Raw genomic sequence first — 24,549 nt, 5'->3', positions numbered from 1 at the left:
GCCCACATCCTATTTTCCCTTCTCTCGCTCACCTGTAACCCCATTCCTCTTTGAGTTACATTTTTTGTCCAGAAGCTTGAAGGCTATGAAATCCTTGTGCCATTTCTCCACTGACTCCATTGTCCTCGGGCCTGCAACAGGGAAAAACAAGAAATCAAAACCTACAAACACAACTGCTCACCTTTTACATTGAGAGATCTGGACTGCTGGGAGACAGAAGAATGAGGCTGCCAATTCACACAACAACTGGTTCTCTTTTTCTGATAAGATCACTTAAGTGTGTATGTAAAATGGAGATAGAGCCTGAATCAAATCCCAGCTGCAGCCATGCCCTCAAATTTCAGGATGTTTGCAAAATGTGGAGCTATATATAAAATGAGCTCAGATCTGAAACATACAAGCTTTTAAAACTAGAGATGCCTTTTCTTCTGCATGGTGAGAAAAGCTCTGCTTCCCATTTGAAAGAAATCTAAATCTGAGTAGCTGCACGTACATAGATAACTTAACATTCAGCACGGTGTTGGACAATAGAGTCAGCAGCATCTCCCCTAACATGTCATAATCATGGATCTAGCATTTAGTCAGGATGGTGAACCAACTTTGTTGTCCAAGGCTAGTTATATGTTTCATTACTGGGCGCAATCTGTCCCATTAAATGTAACTCAAAGCCAAGGACGAGAAGGCAAGAGGGGAGGATGCATGGGTCTTGGTTTAGTTACTTGTCATCTGCCAGGAGGTTAAATTAGAAGAAAAACCTTAAGGGTAAAAAAATCCCACATATCTATTGTAACATTGTCACCTGTAGCATTCATCCCCCCAGATGATTTTGGGAGAGAGAAAGAGGTTTTCCCTCTCACTAGAACCCCAAAAGGGAAAACGGCTACTATCATGAGAAAGCAAAAGGAGACCAACAGAAAGTAATAAGGGAAGGGGAAAGAGGGAGGTGGCAGTTCTAAAGCATTGCACTGCAATGTCTGTACAAGTGTCTTAACTTTTAAGAGACTGATCCAAAACTAACAACAACAAAAAGTCAAAAGCAGAAGCCAGAAATACCCTGGGGCTTTGGGAGCATCCAAAAGCCTAGTGCTGTTCCAAACTTTGGAAAGGTAAAGAGCAGCAAGTCCTGGGCTGGAGGAGTGTTGGTACCAGGAGCCAGCAGGTGCCAAGGAATTAACCAGGAAGACAAACACACTCACAGAAACCAGAATTCAGTGCCTGCCTTGAGAGTGAAACTCACACCTGCAAGACCACAGGTGCCCCCAGAACACACCCGGGGCGGGGGGAGCCCAAGGCAGCAGGGAGGGATGAGGCAGTTGAACCCTGCTCTGAGAGCTGCTGTCCCCCCAGAAAGGCAGGACTGAAAAGAAGTACAGAGGAGAAACACCCCCTTCATTCCCCTCCCCCAGCTTCAGCACAAAGATACACACAGCCAGCTCCCAGCCCAGTGCTTCCCTCCCTCCCGACCCCACAGTGCAGAGACACCCCCGCCAGGCAGGGTATATTCACCGTAGCCCCCGCCCCCCCATCACACACACAACCCTCAACTCCAGCCCAGACTGGCTCTGCCCCATCACACCCGCCCCATGCAGCCCCCAAGTCTCCCCCGACCTAACACATTCCCAGCCCCCCACCAGCACCACTGCCCGGGCAGTAGCCAGCCCAGCCCAGCCACCCCCGCTGGAGGAGTTTCCCCAAGCACCACTTGGCCGCTTCGGGAAGTTATCCCTGGTGCTCGGAGCAACTCTGAAGAACTCCCCCGGGAAGTTTTACCTGGGGAATCCCGGGGACTGAGCCTACTGGGGTGCGCAGAGCCTAGTCTGCAGCCGCTGCTCGTCTGCAAGTGCAAGGGACACTCCCCGGAGAGAAGGGGCGGCCGTGCCGGGGCAGCTGGGAGATGTAGTCTTTGGAACAAAGCAGGTCCCTCTCACGCCCCTGCTCTAAGAGAGGCTGCCCTGGCTCCCAGCACTGCCTCACTTGGGCTCGCTCCCTTCCGGGCTGGGTCTTGGGGGGCGGCCCCTTCCTTCCCTCCTCTGTCCTATTTTGCTTTGCCTTCGCTCCTGGGAGCTGTTGCACTGTCACTCTCTCTTAGGGTGATCTAATAGCAATCAGTACATTTTTTTTCCCAGGGAGAGGGGGTATAGTTGCATATACTGGGTGGGAGGGATAGCTCAGTGGCTTGAGCATTGGCCTGCTAAACCCAGGGTTGTAAATTCAATCGGGGGGGGGGGAGGGCATTTAGGGATTGGGGGCAAAAATCTCTTTGGGGACTGGTCCTGCTTTGAGCAGGGGGTTGGACTAGATGACCTCCTGAGGTCCCTTCCAACCCTGATATTCTATGATATAAGACAAAGCCCCTAATACCAGGATCATGGCCCTAATAATATGGGAAGATGGGGTCACCCTACTCTGACTGAAGAACTGCCCAGTGCTCTAGCCACTCCTCACCACATGAGAGCTCTTACTACCACAGCCCTGCCAACCCCAAGCAACAAAGTCATGAGCCAGCTCCTCCATGCCAATCCATGAGGTGGCTTAAAATCATAAGATTTAAAAAGAAAATTTGGAGGGATGGGTATTTGCCTTCTGTTTTAGGGGCCATTAGGTTTCATGTTTAACCTTCTTCTCTACAACCATCAGGGATAGAAACTTAGTTCTCTTTTTTTTTTTAATTAAAGCTCAGATATTCACGTAAACACATAAGTCCAGGAGCTGAGGCTTTAAAGAAAAAAAGAGAAAAAACACCCAACATGAAAGTCACCATAAAATCATTAGAGTTCACAACACTGGTTAATAAGTATTAATGATGCAGATAACTTTGCTCTTTTGCTAGTGCAGTTTTGCCAGCCCCAGTCCATCAAAACACATGAGTCAGACCCCCCTAAACCGTTGTCTTAAAAACATGAGATTTTGAACAAATAAATTTTGCATTCTTTCTATTTTTCTTTTGGTTTCTCAACCTCTAAGTTACATTCAATTCACACTGTCCAGGCTTTCCTCCACAAACATGAAGGCCAATTTTTTTTTTTAAACAAAGCTGAGATTCTCAGCACCGGGTAACAGGAAATATCACAAGACTTGTGATAAAAATAATGGGAGTTGGCAACACCATATCAGGCCCTGTTGCCCAGGGTTACCACATGTATTATTATCAGTTTACTTGTACACTTTATTAATTTCATTCTTCTACCCCTAGTAAGTATTTCCATACACATAATTAACCCAAAATAATAAAATAAATATGTGACTCATAGTAAGTAGTGGAACACTCTAGCATGCACTTGTAACCGAATAACAATCCTTGATTTGTTTCTCACAAAACCTCTACATACACAGACAATATTTCTACACTCCCAGGCCCCAGTTCTCCACTGCCTTGCACTTTATGTACGAATTAACACCTGTGCAAAGAAAGGACAGAATGGCAGGCTGCTCTGGTGACACTTAACAGCCACTTTGCACAGACATAGATGATTAGAATTTGTGAGTTCCTGACTCCCAATCCTGGGCTCACTTCTCTAGCCTGTGGCAAGGATGGGATAAGAACTCCTGCAAAGAAAGCGAACATTCTTCTAAATTGTATAAACACACACATTGCAGCTGTAGAACCAATGTGAATGAAATTGTTTTACAATGTAGAACCAATGTGAATGAAATTGTTTTTAGTTATTCACTGTACCATTGTAACTTCTGTTCACCATTTCATTACACTTGCCATTTTGCCTACGTTGTAACTTTCATTACACTTGCCATTTTGTCTACATTGTAACTTCTGTGCAATATTGTAATTCAAACTAATACAGGAAAATAAACAAATTAGCCAACTGATTGAAGCCACACGGACCCAGATTCAAACACGCAGTTTGGCTATTTTACATCAGGGATCTGAAATATTAAGAGTATCTGCACAAGCAGAGCAAATCATGACGCACCATTGGTATGATATTTTAAAGGGATGGTCCCCCTCCTGGTCTTCAACTTTAACAATTATGTTACATCCAATTGTTGTTTTCTTTATTCTGATAAGCTTAATGTTAATTATAATGTGTGGTATGTGCTAATAGTTACAGATTAATGTGGCATCTTTGTCTTGACCCCTAAAACGATCCTGTATAAGTTTGTGGGACAACACAGCCTTTGCTCTAAATGCTCCATGGCACATTTTAAAAATACAGTTCAATAAACAAGCTTCTCTAAGTACCATCCTCCAACCAATTAAAATGAAGCATAAGACAGTAGCCAAGAACATAGATTTGATCTTTATGGCTTCCTGCTAGCTCTCCCAGTCTCTCTCAGCTTGAGTCTAGCAGCATGCCCTGATGGTGTCAAAATAGGGGCTTGTCTACACTACAAAATTAAATTGACTTTATCTAATTCGACCTCGAGCCTCCGAATTAATTAAGTCGATTGTGCCACACCATGCTCATTGTCTCGATGGAGTGTGTCCTCACTAGCAGCGCTTGCATTGATGCACAAAGCAGTGCATCATGGGTAGCTATCCCAAAGTGCAACTTGCCGCAGTGTGTTTTGGGAAGTTTCTGCAATGCCTCATGGGACCAAAACATTGTCACAGGGGAGAATGGGAACATTGCGTTGGCATCCCATGATGCACTGTCCTCCCTCCCTCATATCAATGGCAAACAACCCAGTGGTTTTCGCGCCTTAAAACCGCCACACGTACGCCATAACCCCAGAAGCATGGAGGCTGCTCAGTTGTGCACTCTTGCTGTGAGCATTTCAAACACCTCGCGTCTTCTCCTGCAGTATTTCCAGAGCCGAAGTAGGTTCCGCATGGAACATAGTGATGTCCTGCAAGCAGCCCTGCTGCAAGCCTTTGAAAAAAACAATTCACAGTTGCTGCTGGCAGTCACAGAGCAGCTGCGGTTTCTGGTCCCATGAAACAAGCACTGAGTGGTGGGACTACATTGTTTTGCAGGTATGGGATGACGAGCAGTGGCTGCAGAACTTTTGAATGCCAAAGGCCACCTTCCAGGAACTTTGTGCAGAGTTTTCCTCTGCCCTGCAGTTCAGCAACACAAAAATGAGAGCTGCTCTGACAGTGGAGAAGCGAGTGGCGATCACTATTTGGAAGCTTGCAATACCAGACAGTTACCGGTCAATGGGGAATCAATTTGGAATAGTTAAATCAACCATGGGAGCTGCTGTGCTCCAAGTATGCAGGGCCATTAATCAACTTCTGCTACGAAGGGTAGTGAGTCTGGGAGATCTGCAGGACATATTGGATGGTTTTGCTGCGATGGGGTTCCCTAATTGTGGTGAGGCAATAGATGGCACGCATATCCCCATCTTAGCACCAGACCACCTTGCCAAAGAGTACATAAACCAAAAAGGATACTTTTCAATGGTGTTACAAGTGCTGGTGGATCACAGGGGGTGTTTCACCAACATCAACGTAGGATGGTCAGGAAAGGTTCATGACACGCGCATCTTTAGGAACTGGGGTCTGCTCAAAAAGCTGCAATCTGGGACTTTCTTTCCAGACCACAAAATGAACATTGATGATGTTGAGATGCCTATAGTTATCATGGGGAACCCAGACTACCCCTTGCTCCCATGGCTCATGAAGCCATATACCGTCCGTCTGGACAGCAGTAAGGAACGGTTCAACTCTAGGCTCAGCAAGTGCAGAATGGTGATTGAATGTGCCTTTGGTCGTTTAAAAGGACGCTGGAGAAGTTTACTAACAAGGTTGGACTTAGTAAAGAAAACATCCCCATAGTTATAGCTGCCTGCTGTGTGCTCCATAATATCTGTGGGAAAAAAGGGGAGAAATTTTCCACAGGGGTGGGCAGTTGAGGCAGATTGCATGGCAGCCATTTTTGAGCAACCAGACACCAGGGCAATAAGAAGAGCACAGCAAGGGGCGCGGCGAATCCATGAGACTTTGAAAAGCCGTTTCTATAACGAGTCATAGTAATGTGAGCTGCTTGTCTGCATTGTGCTTTCCCATAGCTTCACCTGGCTTGTATCGCTGTACCTGTAAAGCCAACCCCCCCACCCAAGCCCACTGCTTCTACTCAATAAAGGACATTTCTTTCTTGAATCCATTTACTTTATTTAACAAACATAAGTAAAGAGGGAGAACAGAAAAAAAAGTTAGCCTTGGGGAAAAGGGGTTATAAAGTTGGAACGGGAACTCCTGAGGAACAGGTTAAAAGCAGCCCTGGAGAGGGCTGTGGCTGTGAAGAAAGCCTCGGCTGATTGGGGAACCAGCCACAGATTCGGCCACGCCCCAATCAGGGCAGTGGGCCAGGAGCACACAAGTCTCTCTCTAGCGGTAGAGAGGGAAGGGCCTGGCTGCCTGGAAGCTGAGAGGGTACCAAGACTGGAGCCGGGCTGCGGGAAGGCTAGAGGAACTGGGGAGCTCCAGCCTAGAAACCCCCCAGGCTGCAGGCTTGTTAAAGGCCAGAAAAGGGTACTGTGGGGGAGGGCTGGGGGAAGGCCCAAGGAGCTGGGGAGCTCCGGCCTAGAACCCCCCCCCCCAGGCTGCAGGCCTTGTTAAAGGCGAAAAAAGGGTACTGGGGGTTGCAGCGGGCAGCCCAAGAGCAGGCAGAGGCAGCAGGTCCAAAACCCCCCTTGCCTATGATGAATGGCATGTACACTGCAGTCCATCCCAGTGAGCAGGGGCTAGACGGCGACTGGCAGTAGCCATATACTGAGGCGAGGTGGGGATAAGAGGGTGGGGGTTCCCTGGGGAGGGGAGACCCAGATCTGTTGGGGTACTGCCAAGGGGCAGCACCCCAGCCAGAAAGGGGCACTGGAGTCCAGGAGGGACTCGGGTCCAGTGGTAGCGAGACCCCGGCCTGCAGAGGGCGCTCCAGTGCTGGAAACGCTAATTCCCTGGACCACCAGCAGGATGCGCCACAAGGGTGAGTCCCACCCCATTACAGGGAGAAACATTTTCAGCTGTGTAACATAACACCGCATTCTACACCATCAAAGGTCTGTGAATGGGCGCCTTCTGTTCCTTGTACCCTCCCCCTGAGTTAAGTGAAAGGGATAATGGACTTTTCTCCCATGCCTCATGGAACGCTTGGGGGGAGGGTGATTCTGTGCCAGGCGATGCTGGCTGGGTGTCCACCAGGGTCTGCAGAGGGACTCTACCCTCCTGCTTCTGTTCCTGTAGTTCAACCAGATGCCTCAACATATCTGCTTGGTCCATCATAATCTGAAGCATCTCAGCCTGCACCGCACACTCATGCTCATGGTAAGCTTTCCTGCTCTCCATGTCCATGTCTAACTTCTCAGACAATGAAATCCTCCAGGCTCTCAGCTCTGTGTCAGCTGTCCCAGAGGCGTTCATTATATCAGTGAACATGTCCTCCCGTGTTCTCTTTCTCTCCCTTCTAATCAGCGAAAGTCTGTTTTCCTGTTCTTTTTGCGGATACAGACTAACACGGCTGCTACTCTGAAACCTTTCTGGTGTTGAGGACATGCCGAAGAACACATTTCCAGCTGTCAGTCATGAGAAAAAAGAAAGGGACCATTGTACATGCATAAAATGTTTCCATAGCAAGGCCGTTTTCATTTGGAAAAAAATCCTTATTACACTAGGTGCAAGCCATAACATAATCTGAATCCGTAACCGTTCACTGCACCGTTTTGCTGTTCTGGCTATGGTGAGTAGACTCCTCCCCACAAGTCATGGGTGACCACACTTTTAATGAAGTTTATGGCAGGCTCCTGTTGGGAGCAGAGGTAGCTAATCGAACAATCGACCCTCCCCATAGCACCCATGGGAAGCTGTTTACAAACGGGGTGTAGGGGGGAACGTTTTCACTCCAAAATTGAGGAATCTCACATGTGGGGCACCAGTCCCCTATCAGCCACTTAAACTACTTGCTGACCCATGCCGAGCACAGTAAAGGAACATTAGTGGCCGCATGGTTTGGTGATCTGGAATGTGGGGGGGTGGGGTCTACATGCTCTTTTTTTTTTTTTCTTGTAAGAGCACTTTTAATGAGAACTTCCCCCGTTTTCCCTAGGTGACCCTATGTGATATCGGTCTCCTGAGGGTAACAGAGGTAGAAAGAAAGGAGATGCTGCAAGCGCCTGGGTATCGACCCTTATGCTGCTATGCTGTGTACCGCAATGATGCCAGCAGAATTAATTCAGGAGTTGCGTGGGAAAGTGTCCTACCATGGTGGAAGAAATAAGACTGCCCTGCCTAGAAACCTTCTGCAAAGGATTGCAGAGTACCTCCATGAAAATTTCCTAGAGATATCCATGGAGGATTCCCAGGTTATCCCAGTCTACATAAACTGTCTTTTCCGGGGGCTACCCTCTGTGTAGCTGGAGCGGCCTCTTGTAAGCAGAGAACCACAGCACTTCACTTTTTCTTCACAGTAAACGTGCAATGCCACTGAATGTGTGTGCCTGCTAAAGTTTAACTGGACTTTGATTGTAACTGTATACTCACCAGAGGTGCCTTCCCTGGCATCATGGTCTGTCACCGTGATGTCCTGCGACCCACAGGGCTCCAGGGTTAAAAATATTTCCTGGCTCTCAGGGAGAATTGATCCACCACTTGCCTGTTTTTTTTTTTATTATTATTAATGGAGATATCCCATCTCCTAGAACTGGAAGGGACCTTGAAAGGTCATTGAGTCCAGCCCCCTGCCTTCACTAGCAGGACCAGGTACTGATTTTGCCCCAGATCCCCAAGTGGCCCCCTCAAGGACTGAACTCACAACCCTGGGTTTAGCAGGCCAATGCTCAAACCACCGAGTTATCCCTCCCCCCCATCCCCATTCCTCCTCTTCCTCATCCACCGTATTGTCCTCCTTGTTGTCCCTAGACTAACACACCTATGAGGTGTCTACGTTGCTTGTGCGGGTACTGGTAGTGTCACCCCTGAGAATTGCATGCAGCTCATTCTAGAACCGGCATGTGTGGGGTTCAGCACCAGAATGACTGTTCACCTCCCTTGCCTTCTGGTACACTTGGCGAAGTTCTTTTATTTTCACAGCAATGCTGTGTGTCCCTTGTGTACCCCTTCTCCCCCATTCCACAAGCGATCTTTCCATAGATGTCAGCATTTCTTCTGCTGGATCAGAGCTCTGCCTGCACAGACTCTTCTCCCCACACAGCGATGAGATCCACCACCTCCTGTGCAGACCAGGCTGGAGCGCGTTTGAGGCATGTAGTCTCCATGATCAGCTGTGCTCAAGCTGGCATGTTCCCAATGCTGATCAAACAGGAAATGGGAAATCAAAAAATCCTGGGGTTTAGCTGGGGAGGGGCTGTTTCCTGTGTATCTGGCTGCAGTGCAGCAGAGTTGAGAATGATCTCCAGAGCGGTCACAGATGAGCATTGTGGGACACCACCTGGAGGCCAATTAAGTCGAATTACACTCACAATGCTGCATCTACACTACCTCGAGGTCAACCCATGAAAAACTCACAATGCTGCGCCTCTTGGAGAGGTGGATTACAGAAGTTGACATTAGAGGCGACTTAGGTCGGCGTAAAGGACCCGAAAGTGTAGACATTAACAAGTCTACTTAAGGCAGCTTCCTTCGAGCTAACTCTGTAGTGTAGACTAGGCCTAGGACAATTTCAGATCAGGGAGGGAGTGAATTCCACAGCTGAGGGGACCACACAAAGAGCACCCTGTTTCTTAGCCTATTATTGGAACATCTTTCCAAGGGTTGTGGCAGATTCTCCATCTCTGACCATTTTTAAATCACAATTAGATGTTCTTCTAAAAGATCTGCTCTAGGAATTATTTTGGGGGTGTTCTATGGCCTCTGTTATATAAGAGGTCAGACTAGATAGTCAAAATGGTCCCTTCTGGCCTTGGAATCTATGAATCCTCTAAATAACCTACCATTTTATAACTCAACTGAGGTTTCTCATGTGGAACAGAGGTAAAATTAACTGGACTGCAGTTATTAACAGTCCATCTGCTATCATGTCTAGAAATAGTCAGATCCTGAGTGATGCTGAAGTCTGTGGGAGATTTGTCCAAGTGAAAACTGAATGAGAGATTTTGGGATTCAGCCCTGGAAGCCTGCCTGTGCTCAGGGGAAATTTAAATATCCGTGAATGTGGCTTTCTTTAACTCCTCACAGTACAGCATGCCGGAGCCTCCCGTAGCACAGGACATGACTGCATGACACCTCTCTGATTCTGTGCTGTCACACGGCAGGAGTCTTCAGCATGGAGATGCAAGTTCCACTAGGACTGGCTCCTTTGTTTCACAGGTGTCCAAGTGAGACAGCCCAGCATTGTGTGTGACCAACTCCAGCAGAATATGCAAGTCCCATGGAGCAGGCATATCTTTTTGAAATCATATGTCATAGCGTCTAAGACAATGGTTCTCAAATTGTGGGTCAGGACCCAAAGTGGGTCGCCAGGGCTGGCGTTAGACTTGCTGGGGAACGAGCCTCACCACGTGGCACCAAAGCCCGAGGGCTTCAGCCTTGGGTGGCGTAGCTCGGGCTACAGGCCCCCCGCCTGGGGCTGAAGCCCTTGGCCTTCGGCTTTGACCCCCGCCCCCACCTAACCTCGGGCAGTGGGGCTTTGGCTTTGGCCTCCCTCTCCTGCAGTCATGTAGTAATTTTTGTTGTCAGAAGGGGGTCGGGGTGCAATGAAGTTTGAGAACCCCTGGTCTAAGACATTAGGCAGTTCCACATGCTAAACTCTCCAGTGCCCTGTTTCCATAATCCCCCTAGCCTTCCAGCCCCGGCAAAATCAGTCTGTATGGGGTGAAAGGAGTCTTACAACTGTCACTAGAGTGGCTAGAGACACGTTCACACCAAAACTCCAGATGCAGAAAACCCAGGCCTATGATGGCATTGGAAATCCAGCGCCAGAAGCAAAGAGCAGTTTTGCAAGGTATCCCTCTCTCTCCAATGGGCTGAGCCTGTTCCCACTCCCTACCTTGGGATCCAAACACCCCAAACTTTACAGTGTTCTAAATCCAGGTTCACATTTTGCAGCTTGGCCAAATGGGTTTTGCTTCCCCTAACCAGGGCCGGCTCCAGGAGCCAGCGAATGAAGCAGGTGCTTGGGGCAGCCAATGAGAAGAGGCGGCACGTCCGGGTCTTCGGCAGCAATTCGGCGGCGGGTCCCTCAGTCCCTCTGGGAGTGAAGGACTCACCGCCCCTGTAAGTGCCGCCGATCACGGCTTTTTTTTTTTTTTTTTTTTTTTTTTTCTTTCGCTGCTTGGGGCGGCAAAAAACCTGAGCCGGCCCTGCCCCTAACCATATCTCCCTCCCAGCCCCATCTCCTGGCCTCCTCCTACAGAGACAGACTGCTCCTTCCAGCCCCCCAGAAGATTTATCTTCCTCCCAATCCAGCATCCTTGATCTTCCTCCCAACTGAGGCAGTCCATCCCCGTCCCAACGGATGCCAGCCTGCAGCAAACATCTGTGCACTGTACTACTGCTCTATCTTCCAGGTGAGTCCATCCTTCTCCTGACATAAGGCCGGAATCTTCCTTTAATCCACTTCTGACTGCCTTTGTTACCCAGACCATTACCGCTTGTAGAAGAGCCTGTCTGCCCTATTCCAATGTCCTCTTGGATTTCCATAAGCCCGTCAGGTATTTAAATTTTTGGAAAGGATAATAATGTTTCCTTGCAAAACTGATCACACTCAGGGTGCTTTAATGAATGTCAAATCAATATGCATGTGCAATGCAGCTGTCTGTACAACTGAAAGCAAATACTGTTCTGCTGAGCTCAAAGGACCAAGGTATAATTTGTAGCCAGCACAAGGGATTGTACAGCCAGTTTCAACAATTAGCCATAGAACTTTGGGATGCCCTCACCATCTTCTCTCAGTCAGGGTCAAACCCTGACAAGGCGCTGGGCACTTCCATCTCTCATGAACTCCAAATTGCAGATGCATCTTTCACAATTTGCTCTCCAGAGTCATGTTCTAATGAAATCTGCAGCGAGTCATTTTCCTTCGTTCCTAGGAATGTCTCTCTGTACAGTTCTAAGAATATCAAGCAGTGTCCAGCTGGGTAGTGATCAAGTTTTCCCTTGGGGCTAGTAGTGGTCAGTGTCCCTTCCTGAACAAAGCCCAGAACCTCTTGCCATTTCACACCAGATCAAATTCTCCCTTGAAAAGAAGCATTAGATCAGAACATAGCAGAATTCCAGCAGCTTTCTCTTGCCAATCCACAATACACTTAGCACATTCAGTCGCTCTCTCTGACATCAGTATTTTGAAATGCTACTCTGCTTAAATTGCTAATACAGCTGCAAAGGCCATTGGCTAGCTTGCTTTAACCAGGTGGAGCTCTGGGGTGTGAAGGCTGACCTAATGAACAGGGCTCAGGAGACCAGGATTCAGTTCTCAGCTCTGCCATGAATGAACCTGCTGTGTGACTTTGGGCAATTCACTTGATCTACCCTGTGCGTCAGTTCCCCATCTGTAAAATGGGGATAATACCTCCCTTCCTCACTGGATAAGGATAAAATCCATTAACAATTCTGAGTTGGGCTGCAGATTTGTCACAGCATTTTTTAATCAAAAATCACAGAGCAGTCACAGTAAATGTAGTAAAAGTCATGGGTTTAGCATCTGCTCCGTGATTTTTTATAAAAAGTGTCTCGACAAATGAGGGGGGACTGACCACCCACAGCTGCGCCATTCACCCCGGCACCACAACCTTATCCTGGCATGATGAGGAGGGGAGACACCAGGGACACAATTGGGGGGGCAGGGGTGAGGAGCAAGCCTGCTCCACACACACCTCAGACATGGGCAGCAGCAGCTCCTGTGTCCTGCAGAGCTGGACCAAGGCTCCTCCCTCTGTATGTTGCAACCTGGTGCACAGGGTCACAGCATCGCTCAGGTGTGGCCCTATGGCCCCTCTGTCATGACAGAGGGGCTGTAGTGCCAAATTTGAGTGGGTGATGCTGTGATCACAACCCAGGGCAGGGAGCCAGGCCCAGCCAGTGGGACCCAGGAGCCACGGCTGTGGAGTGTATGAGGGGTGGGCTCCCACACAGCCCAGCCCCTGGTCCTCCTCTCTACACCAAGCCAGCAACCCCCTAGAGCCTTCCTACTGGAAGTCACAGACAATCCGAGAAATCCTGATATCAATGACTTTTTCTGCACCATGACAAACCTGCAGCCCTAACTATGAGGCATTTGGATACTACAGCTGCCAGGGCCAAAAAGAACAGAGATAGATCCTGCCGGTGTTTCTCCTTTTCACTGAGCAAGAGCTGCTGAAACAAAGTTTACAGAATTATTTACCTTGTGTGTCCTTGTAAATCAAGCAGTGCTACACGGCATCACCAGCGACTGGCGCTCAGCTGTTCTGTCTCTTCCTCTTAACACTCCCGGCTAACTTCAGTGCCGCTGGTTTCCTTGAAACGAACAGGCATGGCTCAATCAGTTATGAAGGGTCTGCTCCTCTGTGGAACTGGCTTCTCAGAGGCTGCGATTGGCTGGCTCTGCTGGTTCTGGGTATCCTGGATACTGCTCTCTCGATGGAGCCACACGTCACAGCCTAGGATCCAGAGAGGCAGCTGAGTGCTTCACAGGCTCCTTGCTGGAAAGAGGGTGGCGTGGTATAACTGAGAAAAGACAGTTCCCAGTGTCTCACGATCTATGAGCAATAAGTCCCCCTAGGATGGCTCAGCTGCAGATGGCAGGGGAGGGAAGGAACATGCAGAACAGGTTACAGCAAACTTTACTTTTAAAGCATCTCACTTTTCCAGAGTAAGGGTTGAAATCCGCTCCCAGTGCCTCTGGATTTACAGAAGCGAAGCCCCACTGCAGTGAGTGGGCCCAGGTCTGGGTTCTACTAATGCTGACATAGACAAAGTCTTTCTACCAGTCTCTAGTATAGGTCGCAGGTCTAGGGTGTGGCTGGAGTGCCCTACACTCCAGCTCCTCTCTGTTTCTCCAGAATACAAGCAGCTCCAAGATAGACTAATGCCACCTTTGCTATGCTCATCTGTCCCCCAAGCACAGGAATTAGGGAATGAGAATCAGGGGCCAATGAATGTGTCTGGCTGACTGTTTGCCGTGGTACCTGGATGAATGCACGCATGCATCTGGGTCCCAGCATGGGTGGGAGTGGGTAGTTCATCAGGAGGTGCAAAGGGGAATTTGAGCAACAGGTGAGTGAGTCCGATCTCTGGCTGCGGCTGAAATAAAAGCTTTAGAATGCATGTGTTGGGAGAGAAGGGGAATAAATCTAATGGGGAAGTGAGCCCACAGGGGAAGGAGACAGGGCAGTGGGGAGGGGAGGACATTTAGGCAATCACAGTTTGGGTGGGGCTACAAGGAGGACCTTGCTTTGACATCTTGCCCTCAGCCCTGTACTTTCTGGCTGGGGCCCTTCCACTCTTCCAGCTCTGCAGAGGGGAGACAGCTCCTGTGCTCTGAGCCCCAGTGGGGGTTGATTTGCAAGCAGACCTGCAGCCTCCCTCTCATTAGAACAGTAATCTCACCAGCTCGGCATACTGGGTGGGAGCATTATAAGCAAAGCAAGTGAAGACATAGTGAGAAGCTTTTAACAGGGCTTAATGGAGCCCCAGGAGCCTTGCCTCTAAATGAAGCTGTTATAACAGAAAGAAGAACAGGAGTACTTGTGGCACCTTAGAGACTAACAAATTTATTAGAGCATAAGCTTTCGTGGACTACAGCCCACTTCCTCGGATGCATATGCATCCGAGGAAGTGGGCTGTAGTCATCCGAGGAAGTGGGCTGTAGTCCACGAAAGCTTATGCTCTAATAAATTTGTTAGTCTCTAAGGTGCCACAAGTCCTCCTGTTCTTCTTTTTGCAGATACAGACTAACACGGCTGCTACTCTGAAACCTGTTATAACAGAGACAACTCTATAACAAAGTGGAGGGCACATATATTCAGAGAGACCCCTGCTGACCCTCCATTACTGTTCCTTCCTCGTCTGGAGAGTTCCTACTTTGATTCTTTCTGGCAACTCTCTCCAATCCCACCCATAGCTAAGAGCTATGGAAGGGGGGGATCTGCTTTACAGATGCCCCCAGTAGACATCACTCTGCCATGAGCGCAGGCACCTCCAGCCTACCAGAGTGAGCCCTACCTGCTCCCACACTCTCCTCCGCTCTCCATCTGACAGCAAAATCCACCCACTGAGGAGAAACTAAAATACAGGCAGGAGGGAGAGAGAAGGGGACTTTGCTTTCACTGTGGCCATTCACGGGATAAGCGTAGGGCTAGGGCTGGTGACTTCCAAGCTGAGAAGTAGAAAAAACAAGGGTCAGGGTGGAGGATGAAGGAGAGAGAAAACAGTCTCATCCATGACTTTGGGAATAGAACTCCCTGGAATGGGAGTCGCTGGGGTGGGGCTGCGGGCAGAATACACTGTGGTCTCCATTATCTGCTCTCATCTAACCTAACGCTCTCATGAAATAGTTTTGTGATAGAGCTAAAAAGGTCATTAGGGGTTAGAACCTGACAGCTCCAACAAGGATGACACAGAGGGTCAGTGCATTAGCTATCAGCTTTTTTAACTTGCAGAGAGACAGCATCAAATCTAGTTGAGGAACAAATGGAAGGATTTGGTCTCATCCACGTCCCTAATGGAGGTTAGGTCACTTTGCAAAAACCACAGAGTCTGGCACGACATGTGGATTCTATTAAGGAGAAGGCCGGGGCTGGAATAACTGGCTGCTGCAGTCTGGGACTGAGTGGTATTGATAGAACTTGGGAGGGGTGGGAGGGGGACTAGAACAGCAATAGATAACAGAGGCGCAATGGCAGAACAGTGTAATGCACATTTATACAGCAACTCTCTGTACTATACTTGGCTCACTAATGCATTAGAAGAGTCCCTTGCATCTGTTAGCTGTAAAATTTCACTCTCCAGGCTATGAACTGCTCACAGCTTGGTGCAAGCATCAATGATTTCAAATACTGGGAATATTTATTATCTGTGTTACGGTAGTGCCTGGGAGCCCCAGCCATGAACCAGGGCCCCACTGTGCTAGGTGCTGTACAAACAGAAGACAAAAAGATCCTCCCTGCTCAAAAGAGCTTATATTTCTTATCAGTAAGGTTAAGATTCTGCCCAGCCGCTGCTCCGGTGGGCCCAGGGCTGACTGCTGTTCCGGCAGCCCAGGGACCGCTGCTTCTGCTCTGGCAGCACCAGGGCTGACGGCCGACAGCTGCTCCAGCCCTGCCACTGCTCCTGCGTCAGGGGCTGACCACCGCTACTTCAGCCCCAGAAGTGCTGATCCAACCCCAGCCGCTGCTTCAGCCCTGCTCTGACGGCCTGGGGCTGACAGCGGCTCCAGCCCTGTCCCAGAAGAAGTCACAGAGGTCCCGGAAAGTCACAGAATCTGTGACCTCTGTGACAGAATCGTATCCTTACTTATCAGTGTTTCTCTGGTGTTGGTTTCTCAGATGGTTTAGCACCCTGTGATTTCTGTGTAGCAATTCCCCATTGAGTTTAGCATTAAGCTAATTTCTCAGCGCAGGTTTTTCAGTCAGATTAACACAGAGATTTCTCGAAGGAATATTTCCCTTAGACCTGAACATTCATAGCTCGGACCCTTAACCCTGCTTTAAATCCTATGGAGAACACCACAGTTTTCTGGCATTTTCAAATTATTTGACTCTATCTCTCTCCTCAAAGGGGATAGCTGTACCGGAGTCAGAGCTCAGGAACCTTGCACCAATCCTTCTGAGGCACTTTAAACACAGGGGGAACCATTACTGCCTTGTTTGATTGCATTTGTGTGGCCCATATTAACTAACTGAATTACCTTCTACCTGCCACTTTGGCTCTGTTCATCCAGTGAGCTCTGTGCAATCTGCTGGTCTTCTCTTCATAGGCCTGATCCTGTTCCCATTGATATCAATGGAAAAATTCCCAGTAATTCCAGGATAAAGTTCAGGAATTGCCCTGCATTCTCTTTCCCTCAGTTAGTACTCCCTCCTATAAGAGGCCCTTCCTGCCATGTGCAGAGACAGCTCTGTAACCCTTCCCCAACACACATATATTCACCCCCTGCAATAGGGTTACCATAGTTGACAAATAAAAAAAGAGGACCCCAGGCCCCGCCCATTTCCCACCCCCAGCCCCGCCCCAACTCCGCCCCTTCCCCACTCCAACCCCGCCCTAACTCTGACCCCTCCTCCCTCCCACTCCCAGCCACCCGAAAAGGGCTGCCCGAGCGCTACCGGCTTCACGGTTTGCCGGGCAGCCCCCAGACCCTGCGCCCCCGGCCGGCGCTTCCCCAGCGCAGCTGGAGCCCGGGAGGGGAAGCGCCCAGCTGGGGGCACAGGGTCTGGAGGCTGCCCGGCAAACCGTGAAGCTGGTAGCACTTGGGCTTCGGGCAGCCCCTATGCCTCCGGACCCTGCGCCCCCGGCCGGGCACTTCCCCTCCCGGGCTCCGGCGGCGCAGGGTCCGGAGGTATGGGGGCTGCCCAAAGCCCGTAGCGCTCGGCTCTTAAACAGAGCCGAAGAGTCAGGGGAGGAGCAGAGCCGCCTCCGGCCGTAGTGGCTCTGCTCCTCCCCTGACTCTTTGGCTCTGTTTAAGAGCCGAGCTGCCCCAGCGCTACCGGCTTCGGGCAGTCCCCATGCCTCCGGACCCTGCGCCGCCGGAGCCCGGGAGGGGAAGTGCCCGGCCGGTGGCTGGGGTCCGGAGGCATGGGGGCTGCCTGAAGCCCATAGCACTCGGGCAGCTCGGCTCTTAAACAGAGCCAAAGAGTCAGGGGAGGAGCAGAGCCGCCGCGGGAGGGGAAGTGCCCGGCCGGCATTTTCCCGGACATGTTCGGCTTTTTGGCAATTCCCCCCGGACAGGGGTTTGATTCCGAAAAGCCGGACATGTCCGGGAAAAACCGGACGTATGGTAACCCTACCCTGCAAGAGCCCCAGGCAGGCCCAGGAGGAGTTCTACACATTGTGTATTCCCTGGTTGTCACAAGGCCTATAGAAGCTATTGGGTAGCTGGGTACAAGTTAGGATTTAGGTCAGGGGTCGGCAACCTTTCAGAAGTGGTGTGCCGAGCCTTCATTTATTCACTCTGATTTAAGGTTTCACGTGCCAGTAATACATGTTAACGTTTTTAGAAGGTCTCTTTCTATAAGTCTATAATATATAACTAAACTATTGTTGTGTGTAAAGTAAATAAGGTTTTTAAAATGTTTAAGAAGCTTCATTTAAAATTAAATTAAAATGCAGAGTCCCCTGGACCGGTGGCCAGGACCCGGGCAGTGTGAGTGCCACTGAAAATCAGCTCACGTGCTGCCTTCGGCACACATGCCATAGGTTGCCTACCCCTGATTTAGGCAAATGGAGCCTTTATACTGCCCCCCTTTGCTCTGGGATGGATTAGCCCCGAAAGACTGAGCGATGCCGATTTCGCTCCTTGTGTAGTAAAGCCTGTTCCATTGCAGAGGTCAGAGATGGAATTTGTTACTCCCCTGGAGAACACCATCTGTTTCCTAACACTGTCTCATGTGTAGCTTGCAGGCTGGGACTCCAAAGAGCTCTCAAGCTGCTTGAATTTCTCCAGGGTTGAGCTCATGGTAAAAAAATGTCTGTGACCAGTGGGTGTGTGACATGCAACTAGCAAAGTGGCACATTGGTTGAGCATCCATCTGTTCATCAGAATTTCAAAGGCTCCTCTCAAGAGAGTTGTTTTTGTGTAGTTTAATTCTATGTTATTTTGACTCTGTGACTGCATGGCACTAATAGACAATGGCAGGTAGATATCACAGGGACAGAGTAGAGACCTTAGAAATTGGCCAGAGAGAGTGATTAGAGAGTTTGAGGTGCCTTTTTAAAAGCTGGAGAAGAACATTTCCTTCCCTACCATTTAACTAAGAGTGACAGTAGTGTATTATCTGCTGTCTGGGGAATCTCCAAATACTAGAAACATATTTTTGATTGTTAGAAAGGAAGGATTAACATTCCTGTTTTACAGATGGGGAACTGAGGCACAGAGAAATCAAATGACTAACCCCGGGTCATACAGAGGGTCTAAGGCCAAGCCAGGATAAGAACTCAGCCCTTCTTATTACCAAGCTGCTACTTTAACCACAAGCATAGGCGCCGATTCTGTGGGTACTCCGGGCTGGAGCACCCATGGGGAAAAATTAGTGGGTGCTCTGCACCCACCGGCAGCCAAACTCCCCTCCCCCACGCCTCACCTCTGCCTCCTCCCCCCCCCCCAAGCGTACTGCATCCCCACTCCTCCGCCTAGCTTCCAGGGCTTCCCGCCCACCCGCCGCCAAACAGCTGTTTGCACAGTCTGGGATGGGGGGAGGAGTGGGAATAGGGTGACCAGACAGCAAGTGTGAAAAATCAGGACAAGGGGTGGGGGGTAATAGGAGCCTATATAAGAAAAAGACCCAAAAATCGGGACTGTCCCTATAAAATCGGGACATCTGGTCACCCTAAGGGGGAACGTGGCATGCTCAGGGGAGGAGGCGGGGAAGAGGCAGGGCCGGGCCGGGGATTTGGGGAAGGAGTTGGAATAGGGGCAGGGAGGGGGCGGAGTTGGGGCGGGAACTTTGGAATGGGGGCAGGTAAGGGGTGGGAAGAGGCGGGGCAGGGGCGGGGCCTCATGAAAGGGGTGGAGTGGGGGCGGGGCAGGGGCGGGGGGGGTCAAGCACCCACGGAAAAGAGGGGAAGTCGGCGCCTATCACCAGAAGTCCATCCTCCCTCCCATTACCAAGATACCATCCACCGTGGCTTCATTCAGGCAGGTGGATCCTTCCATCACAACAAGAGACTTTTTCTTTATGTTCATGGAGAAGAAATCAGAAGAAGATGAGCTCCCTGAGCCATGCTCCATGCAGCAACAGGCAGGAGCAAAAAGAACCTAGCCAGAACATAAGGACAATGCACTGAGAGGTTCTCAAAGCCATGTGGAAAACAGCATCAAAATACAGAGGAAGAAAAAAATCCTTCAAAAGTGCATTAAAAACTAAAAGGTAGGTGGTTTGACCTCTTGCCAGAGATGATACTGAATTCTTCTCTCACAGTTAAATGGCTCAGTTCCCCCGCCTTGGGTTTACCTTGTATAGAGAACCCTCTCTCCTCCCTGTATAAGAATGGTCATAGTGAGTCAGACCAGTGGTCCATCTAGCCCAGTATCCTGTCTTCCGACAGTGGCAGATGCTAGATGCTTCTGAGGGAATGAACTGAGCAATTACCACGTTGTCCATTCCCTGTCATCCAGTCCCAGCTTCTGGCAGTTAGAGGTTTAGGGACATCAGAAGCATGGGGTTACATCATTCGCCATCTTGGCTAATAGCTATTGATGGACCTATCCTCCACAAACTTATCTAATTCTCTTTGGAACCCAGTTATACTTTTGGCCTTCACAACATCCTCTGGCAAGGAGTTCCATAGGTTGACTGTGCATTGTGTAAAGAAGTACTTCCTTATGTTTGTTTTAAACATTTTGCCTATTAATTTCACTGGGTGACCTCTGGTTCATTTGTTATGTAAAGGAGTAAATAGCACTTTCTGCACACTATTCATGATTTGCTAGACCTCTATCATATCCCCCCTTTAGTCATCTCTTTTCTAGGCTGAACAGTCCCAGACTTTTTTATCTCTCCTTATATGGAAGCTGTGTCATACCCCTAATCAATTTCTCGCCCATCTATGTACTTTTTTCAGTTCTAATATATCCTTTTTTGAGATGGAGCAACGAGAACTGCACATAGTATTCAAGGTATGGGTGTACCATGGATTTATATAGTGGCATTATGATATTTTCTATCTTATAGTCTATCCCTTTCCTAATGGTCCCTAACATTCTGTTCGCTTTTTTGACTGCTGCTGCACATTGAGCAGATGTTTTCAGAGAACTATCCACAATGACTCCAAGATCTATTTATTGAGTGGTAACAGCTAATTTAGACCCCATCATTTTCTATGTATAGCTGGGATTATGTTTTTCAAGGTGCACAACTTGCACTTATCAACACTGAATTTCATCCACTATTTTGTTGCCAAGTCACCCAGTTTTGTGAGATTGCTTTGTAATTCTTCACAGACAGCTCCGGAACTAACTGTCTTGAGTAACTTTTTGTATCATGTGCAAACGTTGACACCTCACTGTTCATCCCTTTTTCCAGATCATTTATGAATATGTTGAACAGCATTGGTCCCAGTACAGAGTGGGGTCCCCCAAAGATATTTGCCTCTCTTCTCTGTAAAAACTGACCATTTATCTACCCTTTGTTTCGTATCCTTTAACCATGGATCTGTGATCCATTACAATACCTTCCCTCTTATCCCATGACTGCTTATTTTGCTTAAGAACCTTTGCTGAGGGACCCTATCAAAGGCTTTCTGGAAGTTCTACACTATATCCACTGGATCACCCTTGTGCACAGGCTTGTTGACACCCTCAAAGAATTCTAATAGATTGGTGAGGCATGATTTCCCTTTACAAAAGCCATGTTGACTCTTCCCCAACATATTGTGTTCATCTATGTATCTGATAATTCTGTTCTTCACTATAGTTTCAACTAATTTGCCTGGCCCTGAAGTTAGACCTCCAGCCTGCAATCACCAGGATCGCCTCTGGAGCCTTTTTAAAAAATTGGCGCTATGTTAGCTAACCTCCCATCATCTGGTACAAGCAATAGATTACAAACCACAGTTAGTAGTTCTGCAATTTCATATTTGAGTTCCTTCTGAACTCTTGGATGAAGACCGTCTGGTCCTGGTGACAGCACCAGCTCCCTTCCGTTCTCATGCAGATGCCCCTCACTTTTGAAGATCCATGGAAAATGCCAGACAATTGTTTGAAGCCTCAGAACCACAGACTTCCTACAAGCTACTTCACAAGGAAACAGGTCCAGACTGAATAAAGGGTGAGGAGGCCCTGTCCTTCTCCAGTTCAGTGCTTGTCCACTAGCTGAGGCAAATGTTCCAGTTCTACAAAGTAAGACCTCAGCTCCCCCAGCCAGTATCCACAGAACTATTGAGGAATAAGAACAGTAAACACCTTAAACACACCCCCTTCCTGGTCACACCCTGGAATGCCCATCCCCTCCCCACTCCAGCATATCTCACCTGGCATAGAGACCCACAGTGACAGAGTGTTTTCACCTGGACCCAAAAGGGCCATGGGATAACATTGAATTGAACCCTCTGTAGCTTTTTCTCACACTGCCCAGCTCTTCACTCCATCTTTCACCTTCTTTTTTCAGTAAGTATTGTTATGGCAGATGGTGGTGCTCATATACTTAGAATTCTACGTTCCTTTTCTTACTGCGTGAGCAAATTTTTACTAGGAAGATATGCTGTGCAGTTGCTAGACTGGGTTATGCAAGGTTCTGTGCAGGGACAGCTTGAAGAGAGAAGGCGCTGGGCAAGCAGCAGGAAAGCTTGCTCATTATCTTTGTCTCTGAATAGTCAATTCTTGAGGCAGAGTTGCTTCCTAGGAATCAGCCACTGATGTTGGACTGAAATTCCTGGAAGCAGGGATTGACCTACATGCTGTTTGACCACCTTTGTTCCAGGACTGGTGTACATGTGTAGATAAAGAAAGTTACATTTAGAATCAGCCCAGATTCTGCATCACTGATTTTGTTGTTGCTGGGAAACTGACCAATATTTTATTCTCCACCCCCTCTGCTGCTTTTTATTCAAAACCTCCTCAACAGAACAAAAACCCAGTAACAGCCAACTTGATCCTTCAAGGCCAACATTTACAAAGGAATTTGAAGTTAGGCACACAGATTCACCCATCTCTAGTGACCCTGACAGTCCCATTTCCACTGTACCAGCTGAAACCACTACCCACTAAAGAATGGACCTAAACACCCCACCTCCACTCCCTGAGATGAATTCTGAACTCTGCATCCATTTATAAATGTTACCTTTCGTACAGTCCAGTCTATCGTGTGTTAAGCCTGAGGCTTTAATTTTCTGCATGTCCGTTCTACAGGCATTTCTCAGCTGATTTATTTTACCCTTTAGTTCATTAAATGTACTCACTATATTCCATTTGCCCACTATAGGCCTCACTCTACTTGCTGCATCAATTTCAGAATGATCGTCTCGGTTTTTTCCAGCTTGTTCAATAATAAGTAGCATTAAACTCAGAACATTTATTAAGGATCCTGGACAATGTTTTTTTTAGTCAAGTTCAGGTTATTAATCTCTATTATGTTTTTTCTCAGCTTTTCACACGCTGTTGGTATTTGTTTAACTCTCTGCTAGCCATTCAGTGGAGCTCCAGATAATTTAAGATTAATTTCTTCTCCTATAAATCAAAGACTTTAATGTCTTCAGTTCTCTCCTCCCCAAAGGCAAGCAAGTTGCTTGTCCCTGCAGGTCTTTCTCCATAAGAAACAAAGAGCCAAAATCAGAGGCAATATGTGATGTTGGTGTAAATTAGACTCACTTAAAACTCCCTTACACTTTTGGGATCAAGTTCAGAGATGATGGCTTCAATTTTCTAATGTGCTACAGCTATTCTGCTCTGCTCTGGCAGTACAGTGCAGGATCAGCTACCTAAAAGATTCCTCCTTCATAGGGAAATACCCAGATGGTGTAGAGCCATTGTAATAGCTGCCATGCCAACCCCCAACCCTGGCCCCCAGCACAGGGGTGTGACCAGAGAAAAGGGAAAGTGGCCATGGTGTGTCTGTGTCCTGCTAACACAGGCTACTGGAACAGTCCTTGGCATAGTTTGGAGCAGCCTGAAGGCTGCTCTAATTTTTGCTGGAGAATCAAACCTGGAGCACAATTAGCACTCAGTAATCAGCAGGCTCTTCTGCTTGCTAGGGCCAGCCACTGGCTAGCTGGAGATGGAGAACATTTATTCTCTTTAGAATCTTATTCCTCACCCATGTCTGTGGCATCTGAGTGCCTTGCAGAATTAGGAAATCAACTAAAAAATTAGCTTTGCTTCCATGATCAGGGCCACCCAGCCCTAGTCCAAGTTAGGGCTGCAAAAGTACAGCCCTGATTTACCCCAGCACTGGAGGATCCTTCAGGGCAGGCCTGTTACCTATCTAGAAACAAAAGCACTCTGGCTTCTCAGGACATGACAGAACAATAGCCATCACAAACCTCCACAAACAATTCAAAGGCTGCTTTCATGTAACCCGTAGGATGCTGGTATTGGTAAGGACACCAGTCACCTGAAGGTTGTGTAGGTCTGGAGACAGTCTCCAATGGCAGACACGGATGCTGTGCTTACTTTGCAAGGCCACCTCCCATGTGATCAGCCCCAAGTTGTGGGTTCTTTCTGCAGCAGCACCTGATGCCAGACCACAGAAACCTAGAGCCAGACAAGGAGTGGAGAGTGCACTTTAGGAGTCAGCAACATCAACAGCTGCTACAGGGACCAGATCCTCCACTGACTGATGTCGCTGGAGTGATGCTGATTTAGACCAGCCAAGGATCTGGCCCAAAATCCTGCCCTCTTAGTATTTGGCATGGCAGATCAGTAAAGGAGGATATGATATTTAACTGTTCTGTTTTAAATTCTCTCACTTATCATTTACAATGATCTGACTCCTTAAACTGTTTACTGTGAGATTTTCAAAAGTGCCTATGGGGGTTAGGAGGACAAATTCCATTGACCTATGTTC

At 48.4% G+C, this 24,549-nt stretch overlaps 1 protein-coding gene across 6 annotated transcripts in view; it reads right to left on the bottom strand.

Moving 5' to 3' along the window:
- Positions 1-13,483, bottom strand: part of LOC103305694 (uncharacterized) — a 29,770-nt gene extending 16,287 nt beyond the window's left edge. For 2 of the 6 annotated variants that reach the window (XM_065592042.1, XM_065592041.1), the window contains exons 1-2: positions 1,771-1,993; positions 33-131 (exon numbers count right to left, since the gene is read on the bottom strand). Coding sequence is in view for 3 of the 6 variants with exons in the window: in XM_065592041.1 (XP_065448113.1) it covers positions 33-120 (88 nt within the window). In the remaining 3 variants the exon portion in view is untranslated. Of the gene's footprint in view, positions 1-32; positions 132-1,770; positions 1,994-13,235 lie in introns of those variants that run through there. The other 4 variants (XM_065592040.1, XM_065592043.1, XM_008164497.4 and 1 more) reach the window with 4 other exon arrangements.
- Between the last annotated feature and the right edge of the window lie 11,066 nt (positions 13,484-24,549).

Source organism: Chrysemys picta, chromosome 4 (genome assembly GCF_011386835.1).
Source record: "Chrysemys picta bellii isolate R12L10 chromosome 4, ASM1138683v2, whole genome shotgun sequence".
Lineage (NCBI taxonomy): Eukaryota > Metazoa > Chordata > Testudines > Emydidae > Chrysemys > Chrysemys picta.
This window is presented reverse-complemented; position numbering and strand designations above follow the sequence as displayed.